The following is a 25,859-nucleotide window of genomic DNA, read 5'->3' as shown; positions in this document are numbered from 1 at the left end:
TGTTTTATGTAGCCATTTTTTATTATTCATCAGCTCAAACAGTTGGCCAGTGATAATGATGGTGAAGATTATGTTGTATTGTGTGTGTGTGTGTGTGTGTGTGTGTGTGTGTGTGTGTGTGTGTGTGTGTGTGTCGTTTTGTTAATGTGCTTTTATTTTAATGTGGAACAAAACAATTCTTCCAGATATTTAAGATTATATTCAATCAAGTATTACATCAAGAATATAAACATATCTTTATGATTATATTTGGTTAGGGTTATGATTGATCCATGATTGTGTTTGATGTAGCCATTTTGTATTATTCATCAGCTCAAACAGTTGGCCAGTGATAATGATGGTGAAGATTATGTTGTATAATCATTTTGATTGTGTGTGTGTGTTGTTTAGGATGTAGTTCCAGTCCTGGTGGATTACTGCCTGCTGCTGAAGAGGGCGTGAGTACTCATTCTATTTAGGTTTATAAACACAAATAAAATCATAGACTCATGGGAATTACATATTGTAGCGCTGATGACAGATGCAATGGAATATATTCCAGAATAAAACTGATTTGCTGTTTACGTCTTAGCCTAAATGGTTCATGGTTGATATAATAGCCTTTTATTTTATATATCCCTGGGCTTCTAAAAGAGTTTCCCAGTGAATGGCAGGATCTGGTATACATTGCAGTTTATTCAAAATTGAAGATGTTCAGCCTGTAAGAGTGTAAGCTAACATTTGAATCTGTATTTTAGTTTGGTTAATAAACCCCACACCTTTGTTTATTTTATCTGCACTCCATTTCAAGGTCAAACTGACTATAAATGAACCAAGCGGAGTAAACAGGCTTTGTGGTTACTCATTCATTGGGCAGTTGTGATAATTTTATCCTGTACTGTCAGGGCCAAATGGTACAATCCAATCATGTCTACTGATATGAAGTCATGCAACACTTTATTGAACCTGATCTGGTTATTTATCTTCCCTGGTGTCACAAAGAGCTCACCAATCAACACCTGATAACAAGCATTATTATTAAAGACTATAACTCAACTTTATTTTAGGAATAATGGGGGTTGGGAGCTCAACCACATTATTTCCACCGTATTTCTAAGTTGTTGACCAATCACAACAGAGCTGGCCATCAGAGCAGACTGGGCTCTGGTTTCAGACAGAATAATAATAATAATCAATTTGTTTTGTAAGCGCACTTTTCATTCGCGTAAACAAAACTCTAAGTGTTACAGAGTAAAAAGGGTGAAACAAAACAATAAAACAATAAAAACAACAGAATAAAAGCAGTGACAGTTATGCCGGCATGGCAAAATGTGGGGGTTTTAAAATCTAGTAAAAGGCTATTCTAAAAAGATGCGTTTTTAGGCCTTTCTTAAAAGCATCCACAGTCTGTGGTGCCCTCAGCTGGTTTGGGAGGGCATTCCACAGTCTCGGAGCAGCGGAGCAGAAGGTTCGGTCTCCCATGTTCTTTAGTTTGGTCCTGGGGGGAACCCAGCTAGAAATGTTTGGTTCTAAAAACATTCTGAGAATGTTACAGTCATTGTTCTAGGAAGGTTTTCAGCGGTAAGTTTTTGTTTTGGTTCTTCTGAAAGGTAGGATAACGTTCTCTAAAAACATTCTTAAAATGTTTGGTGATAACATTGTTAGAACATTATGCCCTCCTATTCTTAAAACGTTTTCAGCTGGAAGTTTTTGTTTGGCTCCCAGAATGTTCTTCTGAAAGGTAGGATAACGCTCTCTAAAAACATTCTTAAAATGTTTGGTGATAACCTTCTTAAAATGTTTTTGAAAACATTGTTAGAACATTATGCCCNTAAGTAAAGATAACACCCTTTTTTCAACCCGGTTACATTTTCCATTTGCCCTGTACGATGGGCGCTGTAGTGATGAAAGTGAGGGATGTTGGCTTAGCACTGCTAAGCCAACATCCCTCACTTTCATCACTACAGCGCCCATCGTACAGGGCAAATGGAAAATGTAACCGGGTTGAAAAAAGGGTGTTATCTTTACTTAATTATGAATGTTGTTACATCAAGGCTGAAAATTCGTTTTTTTTGGTATTATATCTTGTGGAAGTGCAGATCCCCTGTCCTCCACCAGGGGGTGGAGGGGATTTTGCTAACATGGCAACATAAGGATATTTGGCGTTTGTAATAGCTTTGGCTCGGTCTGAACTTTTTGCGAGTGGTGGAGGCTTAAATGCTAGTGGGAGTTGGGTTTGCACTTCAGTCTTTTTTCTTTTGGTACCGGTGATATTCACGTTCGGGTGATGCCTTGTGCAAGTTTGATGTATTGCCAGCCGCATAACCAATTTTAGTTGAACATTGCCGACAAACAGCTTTGGTTCGGTCCACCTGTCTTTGTCCGTCATCCTTGTACGTAACTGCGAAACCAAAATGTTCGCAAAATGATGCTGGAGGATTTTCAAGCTCAACTTTATCTGCGTTCGCCATTTCGACAGTTCCTCAAATTACTGAATACATTTGAACGCATCCCTCTGACCAGCTCTCATAGTATGCCTCTCGTCCAATGAAATGACTTGCTTGCTCTATGACGCGTTGAACCCGATGTGAGCAAATTACTCTGAATGCTGCGACGCAGCACCTGAGATTACATCCAAAAAGTTGTTCACGTTCTCAATTTTTTACGTTTAACGTTATATTCGTTTGGTACACTTCGGTACACACGTGTACCGAACCGAAGGGCCTGTACCGAATAATTTCGGTACGTGTACCGTTACACCCCTAGAAGCTAGGCAAGAATCCTTGCTGTCATTCGGAAAACGAAGAGTGGAACAGGCTAGCAAGTGTGCAAGTGCTCTTCATATGAGAGGCCCCGCCTTACATTGTCGTCACAGATTTGGGGAAATTGGTCCGTGTGCANATTTATATATATATATATATATATATAAATATATATATATTTATATATATTTTTTGTATCGTTTGCATGAACCACAGAGCAAAATCGATCATCCCAGCAGACATGGAGATACGAGGGACATGAATGATATAAGATTTTGTGCTTACTCTTTTTGCATTTAATGAGAATTATAGTATTTTATTCATAGCAACCTAGCACAACTCAAGGTCTCAGCTTCTCAAGGTTAAGGTAGTTGCAGTAGAAAGTGGCACGCTTGTTGGTCACGAGTTGAGTGAACAAACTCATGTGCCTATATTAGTTGTTTTTTTCCTCTCACTGCAGAGATCTTAAGAACATTTAAAAGAACAGAAATGACGGATGACTCTCTGGCCTACATTATGTCTGTAAGTGATGGTGTTTGCATTAAAATACAAACCCTCTGACATCTGTTCACAGGAGCTGGTGACCCTTGACCCCAGCAAGTCAGCTGACATGGTGCTGTTTCACTTCGCTGAAGAGGTGCAGCAAATCGTCTCTGAGCTTCAGGTAAGCTCAAAATAAACAGTGATGTTATTATATCTTCTTTATCTGCTAATTATATTTCTCACAGTCTAGATACCTATACATTTCTGCACTGAAACTGATGAAAAAACGTTCTACTTCACTGGAACTACTACACTGGCAAATATGTATTTAAGGTGCAATATGTACTGTAGCCTAGCCACCTGCTCCAAAGAAGTATATGGAGGCATTTTACTTCTAATATCCATTCAGTGTGTATTTACTGTCAGCAGCTATACAAAGAAAAGAGCAGTCCACCACTCAGATGGTCGACATAGCCATCGCCATCTTTGCCATACGCATGTTTGATCCCCAAATTGCTCCAAAAAGCATTTCCATCAGTGTGTGAGTGTGTGTGAACTAGCTTATGATGAGCCGTTTGGTACCTTTACAGCTTCCCTGCCATTAATCTGAATACTTTATTTATATTGGGGGAATTGGGTTTTGTAACACTTGCTCCATTTTACGATGAAATAAATAAAATATTGAATAAAATTGAATTAAAAAATGTATAATCATAAGAAGTTTTAGTAATAATATGTAACATAGTTTACGTTACATCTTTGTGTTTACTGTGACCCTGACGACTTCCTGTTCGTTTTTTGGATCAATCAAATTTGCACAGCTAATCCATTATGTGTCAGTTGGCAAGCTGTTTTTTGTAAATATCTCTGCAAAAAAACAACTCATTTTATACAAATGCGATTGAAACAATCCATGAAAACAGGAAGCCTTTATGGAAAATGTGGATGTAGTTATTGTTGCCGTTGTTGTCGTTTTCTTTGTCTTTCAATGCGGAAAATAATAAAGAAAATGATGGGTTAGGGTTTATAAAAATATATTTATCTGTGCAACACAATATATACTAGAGATGTTAAGATTCACCGATTTGCATCGGTGCACTGGCATAAACGTTCAAGATGCGAGTGCACCGGTTGAAAGAGTGCACATCGGCTACAGTTTTGGGTTGAACTCGCGATGCATCGATTGTAGCGTCTTTGCATCAGTAAAAAAACGATTCATTCATATAAAATCCTGTCAGCACTCAGCAGAGACGATCTTTGATCTTTGCTTCGCACCATGGAGGCCGTGAGTCTCAGTTATCAACACACACACAACGAAGTCGAGGAGAAAGAGGAACACAGCGCACCGAAAAATACCTACAAATCAAACGTTTGGAAACACTTCGGATTGTTCAAGAAAGACGGTCAACTTAAAAATCGCTCGCAAATTGTTAACAATGCCGTGCTGCTTTAAAGTACACAAGTAGTACGGGGAACTTAGCGGCACACATAAAGAGGCGACATGGGGTCTGCGGCTGAAAAGAGAAACCTGAAAGTTAGACATATGAGTTAAATCACTCAGTGAGGTGTTCTGTCAGAGAGAGTGGTGTTTAGTTTACAGCAGCCTGTGACGGCCAATCATAGTTTAAATGTCTTCCTTACTGTAAGCAGTTATGATAGAGCTGTTTGTGAAAGGTTATTTGTATTCTTTATTGTTCATATAGAAACCACTGCTTTCTGCTCACTGGTGAGTTAGCCTATGAATGAGTGTTAAGCACATCAGGCTGGCAGCTGTATGGGCATTGCACTATGGTTGTTGTTATTTGCACATTGTTAATCATGGGCAATGTATCCTTAAATTGTTTAACTGTGAGGTGTTATACAATTGTACTCTGGAGAGGTTTTTAAGGTACAAAATAAACAGCATGATGGGATGCGCAGTACTAGTAGAGAGAACCAAATAAGTAAAGCACTTTTTGTTAATGTATGACTTGCTGCATATAAGGAATAAAACTAAAATCCTCTGTCGTACCATATTGAAGTATCATTATTTTGCATCGTGTTGTATCGTATCGCCCCGAATCGCATAATGTTGAATCAAATCGTATCGAACTGTATCGCAACAGGGGTGAATCGTATCGTATCGCATCGCCTGGTGTTTCAAATGTATCGTTAATGTATCGTGTCGTGGCAACGTATCGAGATGCGCATCGCATCGGCCTCAGTGATGGTGATGCACATCCCTAATATATACACACCTGCTGTACAAATGTATCCCTCTCTAACTTTCTCGCTCTCTCTCTGTCCCTTCAGGATGACCAGTTACTCTTCAGGTTCCTCAGCTGCCTCCTGGAGCCACGGTAGGGGGGGCTTCCTGTCCTAGTGATAACTCTGCTGCCTATCTCCTTATATACATTATCTCCTCCTCTCCTCCCTCCTCATCTCCTCCTTCTCTTCCTCCACATTTCTTGATGTGCTGTGTCACAGGGAGGGCCATCTCTCAGGGACCATGCTGCCTCTGCAGAGGGACCTCCATGAGCTCCTGCTGGACTTACTGTGCCGCTTCGGCCCCCGGCAGCTCCTGGGCTTCCTGCAGACCTCCCAGCACTACAGACTGGAGGAGGCCATACAGGTACCGTCCACGATAATGTTGTTGTTGTTAATACACATTGCATGTGTTTGTGAACAGGGGTTAAACTTACTCCAAGTCCACAGCAAGGCACGTTTTTAAATATAGCACCTTTTAAACACGGGGTAATTCAAAGTGGTGGAAAAAAACATAAAACCATTATGACGAACATCAAAGGAAAACATTATTAAATTACTGTATAAAACACAGAGATTAAAGTTAAAGAAATAGGTACATACTTAATTTCACCTGCTTAACATTAGCATGTTAGCATTGTTATTGTGAGCATGTTATCATGTTGTTGTTAGCATTTATCTCACAGAGATGCTAGCATGGCTGTTTGGTTTTATAGTTCAGCGCCCTCCAATTTCACAACAGTAGATGGTTTTACGAGTTATTGGGCTGCATGTTCTCAATGGTAACTGGCTTAAATCGTTCATGAATGCAAGACTTTTAGAAGGATAATAGAGAAAAGATCAATATTTCATGTCTCTTTGTTTCACACATTTAACCAATGATGTTCTGTCTCTCTCTGTTTTTAACTTGTAGACACAGGCACATCAAATAAAAGTTCAGAAATGATTTTATTTTCAATGTGTTGTTGTAACCAAGTTCTGAGATTCTTCTTACAAAAACTGTTCTTCTGCATCTTTCTTTCCACCTCTGTAGACAACTCAGAAGTACCACCACAGCGAGGCCACAGCCTACTTGCTGGAGATGAAGGGAGATGTTCATGGAGCTTTTGCTGTCCTGTTAGAGGTAGCTACAAACTAGCGCAGATAAATCATTTCTTGGATGTATTAATGAACGAAAATGTCTCCATTTACCAATTTGAAATGTGTTTGCTTTGAAGACTCTGAAGGAGAAACTGAGTGTCCTCACTGCTGAGAGTGAGAGAGCAGATGAAGGGGGGGAGGAGAGAGACAGGGATCACACACTGAGCAGAGTGAAGGAGTCGCTGAATGACATCATAGAGCTTTGCCACCGAAGCTCTGACAACCTGGACCAGCAACAAAGAGAGGTACTGCTGCTTTCATGCATGGGATTCAAGGTATTATTTTCAGTCCTGCATTTGTGTTTAACCGCATTACATTTATATCAACAAAATATATAATATGAATAATTAGAGGATTAATGGTCATTAATCCGTAATTTTGTTATTAGAGCTTCGTTTTGTTTTTATGCACTTCTGTATTTGATGTTGTAATTTAATCTATCCACAGAATGTGACTCGAAGATTTATAAGGCATATTTACCGAATTTAAATATTTCCTTACCATTTAACAGTTTGACAGTGTCCTTTATCTACTCATGCAACACAAACCACTACTTACTAAAAAGTAAGCACATTAATTGTTTATAATTGTTTATAATTTAAACCGCTCTCTTATACATCCATGATTGATATGCGAGTTGTTATAACACTCTCTCATAGCCTGCACTTGTGTTTCCTCACTCCTCCCTCCTCACTCCTCTCTCCTTGACGTCTCTACATACAATTGCGACGTCCTTTGATTTGGCAATTGCTGGGTAAAGGAGAGAGGACAGAGAAGGGATTTTGGGATAAACCTGCTGTCTCCTCATTCATCTTTTCTTGTCTCACAGGTCTTGTGGTTTCCACTTCTGGAGACCATGATGGCCTCTCAAAAACTAGTGAAGGGGCTTAATGACGAACACACATTTGAGGGTAAACACGCACACACGCACACGCACACACACACACACACACACACACACACACACACACACACACACACACACACACACACAGGAGGAGCAAAGATTCACATTCTTTCACCCTCGTTTTGTTAATGTGTTTTTATTTTAATGTGGAACAAAACAATTCATCCAGATATTTAAGATTAGATTATATTCAATCAAGTATTACATAAAGAATATAAACATATCTGTCTGATTATATTTGGTTAGGGTTATGATTGATCCATGATTGTGTTTGTGGGTGTTGTGTGTGTGTTATGTTGTATTAGAATTGGTAGTAATAGTGGACCGGTTGACAAACTTCGGACTACTTTTTATTTTTTNCCGCTACATTAAGTGCTGTACCAAACCAACGAGTGTGGAGGGGGAATGGGTTATCGGGCCCTGAATCAGCGTGTCTGCAGCGGTGCTGACTTGAGACCCCGGTCTCAAGTCAGCACCGCTGCAGACACGCTGATTCAGGGCCCGATAACCCATTCCCCCTCCACACTCGTTGGTTTGGTACAGCACTTAATGTAGCGGACCCTCCGCGCGAACAGAGGGGTAGTGTGTAGGGCGTGGTTTGGGATTGGGCCTTGCTGTCCTCTGTGACTGTGACTTCCTGTCCTCTGTGACTGTGACTTCCTGTCCTCTGTGACTGTGACTTCCTGTCCTCTGTGACTGTGACTTCGGCTCAATTCCAAACCACCTCCTCCACACTACCCAGGATCCTTCCTTGACATTGAGAAACACTCAGGGTGTTTCTCACCCATGTGCAGCCTCGAAATTACCCCCAAACCAAGGACGCGGCCTCGGTGGAATTCCAAGTATGCTGGAGATTGGAACAGTCCTTCGGCGGCACTCGATGACGTAGCATCCTTGAAATATTGGCTTGGAAGCCAGTGTCCTCGAGATTGAGAAACGGCCACAGCGTCTACCGTCTCTGCGTAGAATAACAGTAGCAACAAGAACCTGTGGGCTCACGGGCCCCCCCCTTCAGTGCGGCAGAGGTTATGGCTGCCTCCCCTGGTGCTTTTTCAGTGCCGTTGTATGATGAGACCAGCAAGCCTAAATATCATATATACGTGAAATAAGTTATTTAGAGACTATGGATGGCGAGGACACATGTAATAAAGGGATCTACAAACATTACTTTTGTGACCTACAGTGAGATGGTAACAGGCATGCGCTTAGGGCCTGTGCTCCAGACAGTTTCTGTTGGGTGACGCATCTGAGGTGAGGCAGATCTCATCTGTGCCCGCGCTAAATTAGTGTCCGCGCTCCAGCCAGTTACTGTGGGGTTACGTGAGGCAGAGCTCGTCCCTGCCTCACTTCTCATCGCTTCTATGTAGATGTAGCGGAGTTCGGCAAATTTGCCGATGTTGACTATAAAAAGCGATTGGAATCATACAGAAATCACATTTACAACACAGATCAGTGGAGATATTTCATTATTATTATTATTTAGTTTTTTCTTTAGTTTTTTCCCGTTACATTGGAGTATGACAGGTGAGGTTCTTCCTCCTGACTGCACGTCGCTGTGCTGAATGTAGATGTTGTTACCTTTGGACTTTAGCCAGCTGTTTCTTCCATGGCAGTCCCTCACCTAAATCCCTGCAGAGAGGAAATACGCATATTTCATTTCACATTAAACTCTTCCTGTGGTTGTTTACAGCGTCACACTAATGTTTACATATTTTGTGTAGAACCATAATGCCGCCACTGTTTACATAATGTGTCCCATGACAGTAAACATGCTTGTGTTTGTTCACTGAATCTTAAGAGGACTCATTGTCAGCCACTCTTTGCTTCGCCCACTTCTCCACAACTCTTCTCCAGATTAGCCCAGGGACTGAGTGGAAGTACTTAGTGAGAGATGTGCTCACTATTTTGTCAGTATGTCGACAGTGAATTATTTCCTCCACTGCATCACTCTGGCATTGTGAGCCTGCTCTATATACACAGAGGACTTATATATTTATAAATTATTCTGCATTTAGTAAGAAGAAAGCAACAAGAAAAAAGCCAATGCATTAGACATTAGAAAAACACTTGCTGCCTGTGTGTTTAAACTAGTATTTAGTCGAAGATGACAGAATCATGAATCTTTTTAATATTCATAAAAGGCACATGAGGTCTTGATGTGTCAAATTGATGTGCAACACAGTGTAAAAAGCGTATGCAGCTGCACTGTTGCGATAGCTTCATCTACTCATAGTGAAAAGGTCTGTCATTGATCATTTTTAGGTCACCATGAAAGGACTAATATGTCACATAGCAAAAGTGGTAGATGAGCGTCAGCTCATGAAATGATTTGAATAATCATCCATTTAAGTGAGATTTACTCCGTAAAGTGGCTGCCCATCAGTATAATCCCACCACTTTGTTTTCCTCAGCCGACCATGTGTAGCCGCTTCAGGCCTCAATGAAAAGGAAAAGGGAAGCCAGCCTGGAAATTGAGACTGTGCATATGACGTTGTGTAAGACAAGGACAAATCTGAGATGTGCATATGCCGAGGTTGTTGGGGTTGAATACAGCAGTGGGCTGTGAGGAGACCTCTGAGGGTCTATCTCATCACAGATGGAAACCAGATGGAGGCAGCGAGCTCTAACACCCCACCAACTCCGCTGACGCAGCCAGGAAAAAAGCAGCTCGATACACCTAATTGACAGCGTGGTGTCATGAAGGGAGCTTTAGTTTAGGGTGCAGTGGAGTCCCAAGTGGAATGTATAAACAGCAGAGTGACACCGATCAGAGCCGAGCGCATCCTGCTGTGGCGGCACAGGAGATGCTTAAAGGACCGAGCAGGAACAAAACTTCTTGTTCTCCGATGCAAACAAAAACAAAGTCAGCGTTAATTATCGATAGCTCTCTGGGCATGGCGGGAAAAAGCAAATCATACCTTCCTCTCTTGTCTGAAGAATCAAAAAGCCTTTCACTGTTTGCCCGTGTGAGATAATTTTCTGAGGACACTGTAATCCTCCAAGACATTTTTTAGGGGGTGTATACATCCTCAGTATATTTTTATTCAAGAACAATTTTTATTCTCAGTAATGTGAATTTAAGAGGAGACAGCATTTATTTGTGATATGATTGCGATGTTCCCACGCACTAAGTGGTATCTCTCTCTTTCTATTGAAATTATCCTTCCTCTCTCTATTAGCACTGTTCTGTCCCTACTGTCATAAAATATCTCTGGTTGTACAGCTTATTCATTGTTAGATTAGGAAAGGCGAGTCAAACTTTTCTTATATTATATTTCCCGCATTAGTGAAACGCAACGTGCTTCACATAAAAACATTTAAAATGCATAAGAATTGGCAGAGATAGGTTCAAGAAGAAAAAGGGAAATAAGGCTTAAAAATATTTTTTCTTTCAATTTCCCTCATCACTTGAAAACCCACACCGTTATGCGGGTGCCACTTTCCTATTCTGTGTTCGCCTCATCTGGTACGTCATTCAAGTTGTACGAAACAAACATTAAGTGAAATATTGAAATGCAGGAGGATATTTTATTTTACAGCTGCACCAATCCATCCAATGGAATAAAAAATGTCTGTCATATTCTTTTCCCCATTTCCCAATAAATCAGCCTGGTATTTGATAGATTTGAAAGGACGGTTCTTCGAGTTTGACAATGTAAAAGGACATTTTATTTTTATTTATTTTCCCAGATATTGGGGGTAGTATTGGCACAAAATGTAGCATATACTTTAACAACATACTGTACATAGTAAGAAAAAAAAATGCTAAATAGTCCATACATTACAGACACCCACAATGAACAGTACACAGTGCTATACAGAACCTTTGTGCAGGGCATGTAAGTCAGTAAGAAAAAAATCAATATCAGTAGCTGATGTTAGGAGTAAAACAAAACACACAATATACACTATATTTAAAACAAACCACTCTCTGCTTTGAGCACTTAAACTCTCTGGATCCAAAGACCTTAACTTTGCTCAGACTTTCAGACTGTCAAAAAATGTACAGTTGCGCCTCAATCTTTGGAAAGAAATTGCCATTAGAGAATATCTATTTTGGCAAAACAAAATAGCTGTACAAAAAACAAGTTATTTCCAGGATATAGGTTTAAACAAAAAAGGCTAAGATAACGTGACTTTAACTCCCCATGTGGTCAATGCTGGATCCAGCTAGAAAATGTTTAAACCGGTTTTGACTGGTTAAGCCCTCATCTTTAAAGCTCCGCAGCCCCACAGGCTTTTTGTCACATTATTGTTGGTCTCCAATCCCAAAATAACCCCTGATGACATTGGCAGTTATTTTCCCAGACTTGACAAAACACCTCCGGGAGCCACAAAAAATGTTGTTAAAAAAGAGTTGCATTTGCAGTGTCGAGTAAACTGACCTGGATGAGTAACATCTCCATTTAAATACACAAAGCTAGCACAACGATCAAGAGTTCAACACTAACCTCTGAATCCATTTAAAGACACCAAACAAATGCTATTTTGTAACACAGAATAATCACCTTTTATAGTAGAAAATAGAGCAGGACAACAAAGTGTCATATATATGTACTGTAGAGGTGGTGTGATTTCTAGCAATGAGTCAGTGTTAGCTCCTTCCTCATACAGAGTGGGCTTGGCACTGTAACAGCACAGACACCCCCACATCTGAAAACCTTTATCAAATCAGAAAAATGCTTCTACTCTACATACAACATTGCCATCAGTCACTTAATGGAAACCAATGCATTTGTAATCTGGTATTTCTTGGTTAATCACACAAGTTTATCCTGTCACGACAGCAGTGAAAGCAACGTTCATGATGTCCGTCAAGAGCATCACTTAAATTAGATTAGGCCAACAACGTTCCATTTGTAATTACACCCAACACTTGCCTGCCTTCATCGAGCTCCTGACTTCATAGAAAGGGAGATACATTTACACTTTCACGCTTTTATTACTATTTGGTCCTAGTAAATCAACTGCATGGAGTACCGACCCAACACGGCTGGTTATTGTCGAGTGTATAAATAGCCTTTTACAATACAATTATTTCAACAGGAGAAATATTATACCCTTGAGGAAATTGATTTTCACAGTGCCTTCACGTCTGCTTTTTTTTTTAAAGTAACCAATACTCATTTCAATACCATTTTGTTCCCTATGTTTCTGCCCAAAAATCTTTTAAACTATTTCAAAAGAAATTCCAGTCTGTAAAACTCTTGTGGAGATAACTCCTCTGACTCTCCTCGCCTGTTGTCCTTCGCTTGCCCTTTCAGACCGCCATTCACACACAACACACATATATTTGCATTCCATCTCGTGACTCCTCTGTACAACATGCACGTACACAAACATTATGCACACTCACACATTAACAAAAGTGAGAAGATGCAAAGATGAGGCCCTGCTCTTTCAGCGGGCTGTAAAAATAGAGGCTTTTTATTAACACTGATAAAAATTCCATCTTCTTATCGACAGGGGAAACGGAGAAGGGCGGGAGGGTTTTACTGCAGAGCTGCTTAGAATAAAGATGCTGCTGGGCAGAGGGAGAGCAAGGGACACCAAGGGAGAGAGAAAGGGAGATGATTTGTGTGCAGCGAGGGGGTAAGGCGCGCGAGAGAGTGACTGTAATAAAATAAAGCCAAAACAGGAGCAAAATGACTCTGGACAATGAGAGGTCCAGATGGTGGTTGGGGGAAAATAACAGGGCATTTGGAGAGGGGGAGAAGTGGAAGAACACTAACTACCAGAGAGAGTTAGAGAAAGACAGATGGAGAGAATGGCAGTTAGTGGGGTGGGGGGTGTTCGTGCCCTTGTTTGTGTAATCGAGGTTTAGTTGTACCAGTATGGAAAAAATGACCGCAGTGTGGTGCAGCAGAGTCCGAACAGCATGCATGTACAAACCGGAGGAAGCCCGTGCACCTTGGGACCTGTGCTGAATGCAGGTGGAGTGGTGCAGAGCCAAGTGCTGAATGAGAGTGAGAGAGGGGGAGGGGTGTCGGTGAGGGATGAGGGAGGGAGCAGGGGAGAGATGTGGAGGTTACAGGAACAGGTGGGGAAACAGCAGGTGTTGAGGGGGTAAGGATAAAAAATGTCCCGGTTAAAGTCCAGGCAGGCTGCAACATAAAGCACCTTGATGATGCTTTAATGACCCAAATGTGCTTATTTTTGGGAAATGAGCTAAAAATGAGAGGATTTTAAACACATCCATAATTTATTTAGTGTGACATTATCTTGATTCTCTAATGACTGTGAGCTTGACCATGACTGTACGAAAATATCTACTGCCTTATTTACATTTTCTATGAACCCTCACCCCGATCTCTTAAAATACAGCACTGATATAATAAACCTTGTTTCACTTAAAGGGGTCTTGTGAAACCTTCTGTGGCTCCAGTGGGAGCTGTACAAAATCTGATGTCCTCAAATGATGACACTTGAGTCAGAGATAGGCTTAAAGTCTAACAAGATTCAAAATGAAAGAAAAATCTGGACGTGAGCTGATCAGACACAGAGGTCATTTTAACCGAATCTTTCCAGTAACACATCTGGAGGCTGTTCCCCCTCAGTGTTCTAGTCTGTCACAATGAACATAACCCGAAACATAATGTAATTTAAAGAGGACTGCAGCAGTGCTGCTGGCGCAGAAGGGGCTCATGCTGCAGGATTTCCTATACTGTTGAATCCAGTGCTTCAAGAATCGGGAAATCCCATAAGAGTCTTTCTGGCTTCTGATCGACTACATTTTATTGACAAATAGTAAAAAAAAAAACTAAAGAACCAACACTATTTTTAGTCAATAATGATAGGTTGTGCCCAATCAACCTAGAAAGGGTTATCTTATCTCGTGGTTGGTACTGTATGCCTTTCACAAGGGAAGAATTAAAAACTTGAATCACTGCATTCGTTCTGCTGTAAACCTTTCTTTTTAAACTTTTCACTGTGAATCTATTAATGTAGTTATCACATTTTCTTCTAAACCTTAGTTTTATTTCCCCCTAAAACAAAAACTCTTGGTAAAATTTCAATTGCCACTTCGATGTTCTCCATAGTTTAACTGTACATTCATCAAGTACCAGTAGTAACCAGCAAGTCTTTAATATATTTGTATACATTACATGTTGGTCCAGTTTGCATTTTTATTTGGGGGGAAAGCCCCCTCCTTTCTCTCTAATAGTTATAATAGGCTTAAGTCCCTCAAAGGTTTGATTAAATCAAAAGCTGCTCAATATTGTTGTCTTACATGTACATGTATCATGTGTGTGCCATCTGTTTCTCCACACCATGACAGAAACAAGCCAAAGGATTCAGCCCTACCTCGCTGCACCTGACACATACTGATGACTTGGTATTCAAGTGTCTTCCCAAGGTATCCGAGTTATCAACCTTATCATTCCCACGCACTCTTGTCTGGCTAGGCAAAAAGGCAGAGCGACTCAGCCTTAGACACAATAATATGCTCAGGCGAGATAGAGAAATTGCTCCCCTAAGGAGACAAACGCTCGTCCAATCAATCTCCCAACATAGCGGAGTTACGCCTGAATATTTCCAAGAGGCACCCCTACGCTGTCCTCCTTTCAGATGCCACAATGACATCCTCAGCGGAGTCTTGTACTGATCAAAGGCCATTCCCACCATCTTTTAACGTAAGATGAAGGACATCCATTCTTATTAAACCCTCTGTTGCCTTTTATTGAGACAAGTCTGAGTCTTCAGGGCAGGCGTGGCGTGGGCATAAAATGGGATGTGAAGTGATACTGCAGGGCAGAGCAGCCTTAAGACAGCTTTGTTAACTGTTGACAAGATAAACATGGAGCCCAAGCCCAAATGTTCTCATGCAATATGCATATTTCCGAAGGGATATGAGGCATGTTTATCTAAAAATCTCTGTGCTGCCAGTACTTAAACATGAGAATCCACCGGTGACTTTATTTTCTGTTTCTATAGCCAAAGCAGAGGCTCTAATGACAAAGCTTAATGTTCTTTGGACCTGGTTTTGTACTTCAGTTTTATCTGATATTGCTCCCTTTGTTCAGCATTCCCTATTATTTGGTTCTTTCTGTACATTTGTTTCAGATACTTTGAAGTAACAGACCAGAGGACATTCAATAACACTGGCAGGAAAAAGTGTTATTAAATGGTCTGAGGGTCAAAAACCTTTATCTTCACTTTGTTTGGTTTGGTAATAATTCACGATGAAATTAATGTTGTGTTTATCATTTAAAAAGTAATGTTGATGTTTTGTTGAACCAACAGTCCACAGGCAGAAATGAGGCAACAAATAAGTTTGTTTCGTCCTCTTACCAGGACAGGGGCGATGTCTCCAGGTATTGGCAGTTGTTGTTTGGATTTGGCTAGCGAGAACCCCATCACTGGGAGTCACAGTGGGCGTGTTGAGTGGTAGGTTTAACCCCGGCAGCAACAGAACATTTTCTGATGTGAACGGGGGGATGAGGCGGTCCTCCAGCATTTGGGTGCCTGTATTTGAGCTAATTTCTAACAGAAGGTCATTTTTCCCCCAAAGACACCTCACACTCTCCACTTGACGAAGTAGTTTCCCAGCGGGGGGGAGGACAACGCAAGGGTGCGAGTCATTTTATATGCCACTATATGCCATAAACAGACTACCAAACTGAAGGCAGGCCATGAAGTTGAACTAATGACTGCGACAAAATATGTCACCTGATTTCTGTCCCAAAGGCTGCGTCTGTAAAATAAGATTAAATGCAATTGATTTTCATATGCTCTTTATTTGTGATTTACTTTTTAGGCATCAGTACCCCTCTCAAATCCCTAATTAGTTTATATGGATTTCCAGTAATGCTGTTTCATATCAATTTGTTCATAGGAGATCCAAGGAAGTTACGCCTTTCTGTGGTTCATTTCATGGAATGTTCAGTTTTTGTGTTTTTATTACATCCAAAACATTGGCAAGTAAAGCATTTGCTTTTTACAAATGACTACCTAATAAAAACAGAAAAGGAGAAGTCCTGATTAGCAATCAACTTGAAATATTTTGGGATTTATTTTCTGTCAATCAGCTAATCAATTAATGCATTAACGTTTATCTTTAAATTAAACAAGATAAAAGCATTCTGTATTAATATAGCGGCTCCAACAATTTTGAAGGACAGAACAAATGTGGTAGAAGAAGAATTCATATCCCTTAAATAAGTAATAAGTGACAATACCACATTGTTACAACTCTAAATGTAGTCCTGCATTAAAAATTATTCTGATCAAAAGCATAACCAGCAACATTTATTAAAAAAATACACATTTCTCTAAGGTCCGTAATGAGTGTGAAATGGTTTCTATTAAATTATGTTTTAAAATGCAAGATGAAAAGTTGCCCACACAAGTTATTAAAAGTATACAAACAAAAATATTGGGACTGTTAGAGCTCTCCTTCTAGCTTTATTGCTAGGAAATAAACTCATTTGTAGGGAGCTTGTAGATGCTTTATGAATGAATTGGGGTAAAAAGTATAGTATTACCTTCTGAAGTTAGTGGAGTAAAAATAGCATAAATTAGATAAACTTGTGTAAACACTCAAATATACTGTTCAAAGAGGGAGCTTCAGAGTCGTTGCTTTAAGTGGATTGTGTTACCTTCGCACAGCGCCAGGCTAGCTGTTTTTTCTCAGTCTTTATTCCAAGCCAACCTCACAGGTTTCTGTCTGAGCTTCATATTTTAAGCACATGACAGAAATGTCAATCTTCTCATCTTCAACACTTAACCATCGCGGGGTCAGAAAGTAATTTTCCCAGAGCTTTGAAACGGTTTTGAAAAGGCATTGACAAATGATGTGTCCCTGCTGATGGCGGGGTCAGAACCAAAACCGCCAATGGGTCATTTTGGATCGTTCAATCTCAAGCCATTATTTATCATTTCATCTGAAGGACTCGTTAGGCAATTAAGTTGAATTTTCTTCAGTGCCCCTTTTTCTCCTATGAATATAGCAGACATACAAACATTCAATCAATATGTGAGCATGTCTGCAGTGTTAATCCCAAAGCAGCCTCACTGAGAGAGCCTTTGCATAATCACACATCTTGAAGTGAAACAAAGTGGTATTTTACACTCGTCTTACTTGGGGGACAAAATGATAGGGACCGAAATTGGCATTGACTAAATGTGGCATGTAAATGAAAGAAGTATGCAAAAACAAAACATAATAAAGAATTTTCGATTTGCAGCAGCCTTTACCCAGAAGTGCAGGACCTGTAAAACTGCTTATTTTTGAAATCACTGATGCTCTCATCTCTTTTCACTCCGGTTTTATTCTCTGACATATCTATCATCTTCCATTCTACCTGCCATGCTCGTTTCTCTCTGCTCTCTTTACAAAGTGAAAATACAGAAGCTTTCAAACTGAGGTATTGGAAGCAGGAAAAAGTCAAACGAGTGTTGATCAGTGAAATTGCAACCCCCCCGCAGAGGTATCATCTGTGTTACAAAGCGGGGGAAACCTCACGTGTTGCACCTTTTCATAACAGCCACACAAATTTAAAATGTTCTGACACTTGAGACATCACACACAACATGCAGAGAGTTAAGCAAGGTATTTGCAGCTGTAAAATGAACTTGAGACTAAAGCATCATTTGGATAATTACTCAAGTGGACTGTGATTGGGAAGTGGGGGGGCTCTCTAATTGGGCACCAATGCTCACCATTTCATTAGAGATTGATTGGCCCCTTGGCATTTGTGTAACTGCACTGATGACACTTAGGACAGTTCAGCTAAATGTGTTATCGCACCTATGTCTGGATTTTTTATTAATCAGAGCTGATATTGTTACTTTTCTCTTTTCATTTCGACTGTTATCAGCCGTTATTGCCTCCGGAGGTTTAAAGGGAAACTTTTGCTCCAGAGTCAATTAGAGTTTGATAATTATGCTCCTGGGCAAAGAGGGAGTTATACAGAAATATTTTTTCTAAAACTGGTCTAGGTTTAAATGGCCGGGATCAATGCATTAAACAAACATTGTATGCACCCACACTGAAAAGGACTGATTTGTTTAATAACGCATCGCTTTTTAAAGTGTACTCTGCATCAGTGCTCCCTCTTGACTGATCAGGAACTGGGATGCGTTTGATCGCTCCTCTCCTCTCAGTTTTATTTCTCTGGCACATTCAAAGCGGTTTGAATCTGCAAAGCACAACACAAACCCCCCTGTTTCTTCTTTTGTACCCCAGTGTTTTTTGGTCCGCCCCATTCTATTTGATGCACATGCCTTTTGAAATATTCAGTGCCAACCTTTCCATCTTATTACCTGCATATCCAACTGGATATACAGTAGCAGAAGGCTCCCTACTATGCAGCCGCTGTGTGGGTGTGGGTGCAAGCAGAAAAAGCTTGGAAACCTTTTATTTGATTAATCCTCTAACACTGCCTTCTATGTGCGCTCTCTGGGGCAGCATTGGGTTGCTTAAGCCTGCTCAAATCTAAGTCCCTCTCACCCCGGAGGATTTGCCATACTGAGGAGACTGCTGGACATGGTTATGATTTGAACTGGTGACTGGTGGAGGAAGAGGATGAAGGTGAGGATGAGATGAAAGGCCTGTAGATTGCAGGAGGGCAGAGAGGGTAAAGGATGACAAGGTAAGGATGCAAAGGGAAGCAAAGAAAATTGGAAAGACGGGGCGAAGGAGGAAGAGTGATCTGCGAGTCTGTGGGGAAAAGAAAGCTAATGATAGAGAGAGGAAGAGGGAGAAGGCGGAGAGGCTGAGGTGTAACAGAACAAGGGGGGACTTTAGGGAATGAAGTTAATGATGGGAATGGGGGAGAAGGAGAGAGAGAAAAGGTGAGAATGAGAACAATCTGTAGTGAGAAAGAAGGAATTAGAATGTCAAAGAAGTCATTTGGGAGAACGAGATGCCAAGGAGAGACAGTGAAGGAGTGTTAGGGCTTAATATGGTCTAGGTCGGGTGAAGCATGAAAAAAACAAACACACTGGTTGAGGCTGAGCAACACAATAGATAACACTTGTGTGATCACTTGCAGTCGGAGAGACGTGGATGTTGATAGCCAGCTGTTCAATCAATCATAATCAGGACTGAAACTAAAGATTATCGTCATTAATTATTTTATTTTTCTGTTTCTTGAACTGATTATTTGTTTATTCAACAAAACGTCATTATTTCATATTGGCAAAATGTTGAGTTAGGTTTCATTTTCTCTAATGAATGAGTTCAGGTAACGCAGGAGTTTATGTCAATCTGTCAACTTGTGACTGCTTAAGGTTTTCGCCCTGTAGCAGAGCACCTTTCCCAGATGTAATTATTGAAGTGTTAGGTGGTTGTATTACCAAATGAAAATGGCCAAAACTATGAAAATAAAACCTAGGTTATCAAAAACTTATATTGTCCCATCAAAATGTTATTTAAAACCTAAACTAATAATAAGTCTACAACCTTGAAAAGAAAGCAAATTGGATTATTCTTTAAAACCTTCGATTGTGTTTCATGGAGTTTAAAAAAACATTTTCTTTTAAAACACTTCTGCATGACAACTTTTCTCTGATTTTGACCGAGTTTCAACACCTAGATGAGAAGCATTTGTAACTGCAGAGGAAGTGAAACGCAGCCTCATGAGGGGCACCGATGCTTAACAACTCTCTGATTGAAGGAGCCCGCTGGTCTATTTATCAGCGCTCTCTGCCTTGTTGACCAACTCTGATTATTTCCATCTCGCTACCCCCCCCCCCTCACTGTCTCTCTCCATCCTACGTCTCATGCCTCCTTGTTGGTAACACTGCCTGCCACTGCATTTTGTCATGCAGTTCTCATGGGACTGTTCCTTACTCTTTCTAGTCGCTGCCCCTTCCTCCTTCTCATTCTGCTCTCCATCCACCCCACCTCTCTTATTTTCCATTAATAATTTGTTATGCCACTCTAGGGCAGCTCTCATTGGTCTCCATTTCTCTTCCTCCAGTGCTGATTTGTTATGCCACTGCCATTCCCTCGTACACGTCTCATTGGTCACTGTCCGCTGAGATTTCTATTAGCCTCTCTCTCGCCTTCCTCCCCCTCTGCTCCCCCTTCCACTCCGCATGTTGTTTGATCTCATACTTTTGCTGTCAGAGATTTGTTTCTCCCTACAGCATGCTACTGAGGTGTTTTTCATCCGCGACACCTTTATTAGGCGAGAACACAAATGGTGCACGGTATCGTGAGGCCAGCAGCTTTCTCCATATTCTCGTTCAGGGGGAATTATTTAGTCAGTGCTGCACACAAAGTGCGGGTATTGCTATTTCAATCTGTCATTAGTATCACCTGAATGCACCAGAAAGCATATTAGAAGGCAAGATGGGAATATGGGGCCATTATTGGCAAACAGAGAAGGCATATGCTTTGTGAAATAGTGCACTCCAGTTTCCTATTACTGTAGATGTTATTGTGTGTGTGTGTGTGTGTGTGTGTGTGTGTGTGTGTGTGTGTGTGTGTGTGTGTGTGTGTGTGTGTGTGCATGTGTGTGTGTGTGTGAGAAAATTCAAGTGTAAGAACAATTTGATGGAAATACCAAATCATGACAAAAATAATTGTAACTTCTAAGTCATTACATTGAAGTAACACAGCCAGCTACATAGGCGAATGAGTTCCCACTTAAAGTGAACTAATGGTGTCGACTTTAAAAGATGTGCAACAATCTACTCGTTAATATTCAAGTAAAACATTTTATTTTCTTCGTCTCATGTGCTCAAAGATATTTAACACGATAGATGGTAACACTGTTTTAGAAGGGAAATTACACTGACCTCCTCGATATGCTCAAAGTGAGGCTGGCTTCACAAAAAAACACAATGACAACACCATTTGTTTAAACACTTCAAATTACTCATGTTCAAGTTTTACTGACAAACGATCTCTCGCAGTTGTGAGAGTAATGACTGCCTTCGGAAGCAAAGGCAGAAACAGTGAGAATTTGTTTTGTCGAAGTGAAAAAATCTCTGGTTAAAAGTCTGGTCACAAGAAAAAGTGACACGGCAAAATTTATTTGCGCGTCTTTTTAGATGGTTTTGGGAGTGACTTCTTGTATTCACACTCACAGTACTGTGGCTGGTGAGCTTTTGCTGCAAGGACAAAATGGGAAAAACTATTACAAAAATATCTCAAAACTTTCTCACAGTATCACAAGCTCTGGTTTAACTTCTTTATCGAAATGCTCTTTTTATTCTGTCATTTTGAATTTATATACCTCTTTTTTCTTCTTTCTTAAGCTGCTGCAACAATCAACATTTCCAAAATGTTGACCAATTATGGTTTCTCTTATTTTATGCACGACACCACACTACTACTGAAGCCACACCATATAAATACTGTCCCTGTTAAATAAATACCTATTTAGTTTTGGGTTTATATGATATGTAGCGGTCTGTAGAGCAAAATGGTTTCTAAAAGTGTCATTGTTGAATTATGTTTAAATGTAACTGCCAGCAATGTTGGCTTTGTAGCCATATTGCTACCAGTTTGACACTTAATATACAGTATATAATAATAGGTAGTCGGTTCTGGCACGAAGTGTTATGAACATGAACATGAACGCAGAATAGCTGGTCACATGCTAGCTTACGAAACATATAGCATGTTGTGAGCTCAACACGCTTTACAAATGTTTTCAGGGCTCCAATTCAGAAACAAATTGTCTCCAAGGCCAACAGACTAGTTGTTTTCTTAGAGCCTACAGCTCTTTGCTTTAACACTTTCTCTCAACGTCAGCTGCCACTGTTAGACACAGGGGTGGATCCGTGCTGAGCGTCCATCTTGTGGGAGTCATTATGTCTGCAGATTGGTCTGCACAGTTGTGTAAAGACTGATGTCTATGAGGGCCTTTTATTGCAGTAGGTGCACCTTAAAGTGCAAACACCGCTACCTCCTGATGTGCTTAGAGTCCATCAAATTAACATCCATATATTTAATTGTTAATTAAATTCAAGGAAGGCTTCATGGTCATGCTCAATCAAAACTTGTGAATGATGTGAATGATTCTTTTAAATATCTTTATTAATTCAGAAGGAAATATTGTTGCATTTGTGGCAAACGTAAATAAAGCATATAAAAAGGAGCCTCTTCTCCAGATACTTTGACATTGACATCCATTTTCTACACACCTCAGCTGAGAAATGAGAGTCGGATAAAACATGTTTCCCACCTGTCACATTTTCATTTTGTTTTTACGAGCATGCTGCAGTGAAGCTACTATCCATAATGCTTATATAAAGGAGAATATCTGTGTATTGATTTATTTATAGTAAACCAGCATGACATATCTGGTATCCTGGGACATCAATATCATTCTAAATAAAGCTTTCTGGATTTGAACAATGATTGACTGCACCATACACATTTATAATGAGGGATATCCTCAAGAGTTCCCTGTGGTGTCTCTTTTTGCAATTTAGCCGTCATTAAATGTGGCGATTGTTTACTCTTTTTCTCATGTGTATTGCTCACAGATATGAGGCGCTTCACAGCCTCTGGGTTAAATGCTATAATGTAATATATAATATAATGCTATAGATTGAGTGTATTTATATGTTTGAGTGGTTTAGGCACAGCACTATAACTGTGTTCCTGATGACTGTGTAGTATATCCTTCCCTTCCAATTATTCTATGTTTTTATCCTATTGAGGTCTGGATTGCCTGATTGGTATTGACTTGTGTTTTCTGTCTTCTGTTTCTGTGCATTTAGATCACAGGAACTATAAATGTGTTGAACTGCTTTTCCCATTTGTACTTAAATCATGCCAGTGAGCTCGGCTTGTTTCTATCATACAAGTTGTCGGATTTGTTTTCTGTAAAAACCGAATGAATATCTGCGCACAGACAACATGGCTGTATTATCAAATTTTCGCCTTACGGGTGTTATTTTCCTCTTCACTTTTTTACCCTTCTAGAAATGTTTCATTACATACAATTATATCAATTAACACATGAAACTATTCATAATCTATACCTTTGGTTTTCATCAGTCAATTTAGTGAGACTTGTTTGGGAAAATTATATAATAAGAAGTGAAAATGAATTGTTCACGCTGGTGAAGTGCTACCTCGTAAAAGGCAACGGTTTATTTTTTATGAAATCTTCACGTTGCTATATGTTTGTGCAGCTGTTTGCTTTGTTACCATCGTTATCAGACATAAAGCTCTCCTGGGGGAGCTTTATGTTCATATTGCAAAGAGGCATGGTGCACAGAGAACCTGTTCTCAAATGAGGGCACACACATCAGAGAAGACTTGAGGGGACTGGAGATCGAGGGTAATTTACTTTAATATGATTCCTCTATAATGAATTCAAAAATGGCTGCTCAGATAATAAGGAAAGTTCAAAAGTGAAAGCCTTGATGATTTCCATGGCTTTCAAACCATCTCCCCATACAGAGGAGAGACTTACTCAACACAAACATACATTAAATAAGAAAACTGTTATTTGCTAACACGATAGTTACTCAATTGTTGTCGTTGGCTTAGGGTGTGCTCATACAACGCGTGATTTATGGGGCATTTTTAGCACCTGGCGTTAGGGAAATAAGCAGAAGCGTATTAGCTGTGTGCGATGGTCCCAACACTCTGACTTTGCCCTGGGACTTGATGGCTGCTGTCACACCGTCTGACTAACCGGGAGCTGCTGCAACAAATCAGTCTCCTCCCAATCCCAGTCGATATAATGAGCGCAGACCTGCAGGCAGCTGGAGGTCCGTGTGTGCGAGCGTCAGTGTTTATGCATGTGTGTGGCTTCATGATTGCACAGAGGGAAGGGGGAGGAGAGAATGCTCAAGGGATTAGAGATTTATTGATTACCCTTTGCAGTGTCTCTCCCCCTCTCACTCCCCTCCTTATTCCTTACTCCATCTTCCCGGGTCTTCTCCATTTTCCATTCTCTACCAGTTTATTTATAGAGGGTTGTAGAGGGCAGTGTTTTCAGCTCTGCAATGTTTAACAGACTTCTAGTGACCTGCCTTCTATAAAAACATCATTCCAGAGCATCAGTGTGAAGGAAGGAGAACATGAAGCAATAAGCTCCTTTATAAAGATGGCCTCGCTCTTCTTATTCTTTGCAAATGAGCCTTGATGTCTGAACAGCAGCACTTTGGAAAAGGTTAAAATGGAAATTCAGGATGCACACTGCTATTGATGATTGTGCTGCGCTTGTACTTGTAGTGTTTGATAATGACTGTTTAGATTATGAATGCATGTGAAGGCTGGGGGGCTGCGGGGGCGGACAAGGATGCAGGGGTAGGTATTGGTTGAGTCTTGGCAGAGTGTGTTTTACTGGAGGCTAAAGGCTTTTTGGCTCGAATTGTCTGCCATAGAGGCAGACCCCACAATATGAAATGGGCTGTCTATCGAAATCTTGCGAGCAGGAACAAGAGACTGTCCTCCCAAGAAAAAGAACAACAGCATCAGTCATTTCAGCAAAGGCCAAAAGAAAATCATGTTAGTGTGGCAAAGACAACATGCAAGAGGAAGTCAGGTGAGAGCGTATAGGGAACAGGGCTCAGCAATATGGACCAAATCATATGAATCTGTAATTTGAGGCCAGTCAGTATTTTCTATACATGTTTAGATCTAAGTCGAAGTCACACCTCACATTTCACAAGGACTTTTATTTAAACAGGCCTGTCATATGACAGTGTTAAACTGCATTTCTGGTTGTTGTTCTGGTTTACCTGTGTTTGTGTAGTTATTTGGTTACTTTGTAAAGAAGAGCAGAGACCAGGTGGCTTCTGAACTGTTAAGGCCTGAGCCTGTTTTTCAGGTCTCAGGCTCGAAAATGACATTCCCAGAACAAATGACCATATCTTCCCTTCTAAAAGGGTTAAATTCCTAATCTTTTTTCTCAAAGTAATGATAAACCTGTGAGTTGGATGTAGACAGTCAGAATCAATATAGATTTTTTTTATTTTAAAGAAAATTCAGATTGAACATAGTAAAAAACTGTAAATTATAGTGTCCGTCCAAAAAATATTTTTTACTTACAGTGAAAACTACCCTTGGATGATGGTAAGGTAGACTAAAAGCTTTAGGAATCCAATGTACAACATGTAATAAGTACCCTGTATCAAGATTGATGCNTGTCAGAAAACACAACCCTCTCTCTTTTCCTCCGTACCCAAATCTCTAAAAACGGGGCTGAGACGGAGCTGATTATTATTTGAATTTTTCTGACGTCAGAAAAGGGGTGCTCCGCCTATATGGGCAACTCTGCACCTATCAGGGGAATGAGAGACGGCTCGAAAGCGCTGGAGGCGCTGTAGTACATATGCCAGGTCTGTAGGTGGCGCTGTAGTCTAGTGCAAAAGCAGAATCAGCCCTTGCAAAAACAGGGCTGGATAAGAGCAAATAGAGCGAA

General features: G+C 40.4%; 2 protein-coding genes across 2 annotated transcripts in view; one reads left to right on the top strand and one right to left on the bottom strand.

Annotated features, from left to right (window-relative positions):
* Nucleotides 1-25,859, bottom strand: part of trmt61a (tRNA methyltransferase 61A) — a 735,410-nt gene that overhangs the window by 435,736 nt on the left and 273,815 nt on the right. The window lies entirely within an intron of this gene.
* LOC104965160 (chromodomain-helicase-DNA-binding protein 1-like) overlaps nucleotides 3,271-25,859 on the top strand; it is a 33,094-nt gene continuing 10,505 nt past the window's right edge. The window contains exons 1-7 of the mRNA XM_010794119.1: nucleotides 3,271-3,405; nucleotides 5,517-5,563; nucleotides 5,691-5,835; nucleotides 6,502-6,591; nucleotides 6,686-6,853; nucleotides 7,438-7,519; nucleotides 13,470-13,581. Coding sequence (XP_010792421.1) covers nucleotides 3,271-3,405; nucleotides 5,517-5,563; nucleotides 5,691-5,835; nucleotides 6,502-6,591; nucleotides 6,686-6,853; nucleotides 7,438-7,519; nucleotides 13,470-13,581 — 779 coding nt within the window. The remainder of the gene's footprint in view (nucleotides 3,406-5,516; nucleotides 5,564-5,690; nucleotides 5,836-6,501; nucleotides 6,592-6,685; nucleotides 6,854-7,437; nucleotides 7,520-13,469; nucleotides 13,582-25,859) is intronic.

Source organism: Notothenia coriiceps, unplaced genomic scaffold (assembly GCF_000735185.1).
Source record: "Notothenia coriiceps isolate Sejong01 unplaced genomic scaffold, NC01 NC01_scaffold00037244, whole genome shotgun sequence".
NCBI classification, from domain to species: Eukaryota; Metazoa; Chordata; class Actinopteri; order Perciformes; family Nototheniidae; genus Notothenia; species Notothenia coriiceps.
Note: the sequence above shows the minus strand (reverse complement) of the source record. Positions and strands in the feature narration are given on the sequence as shown.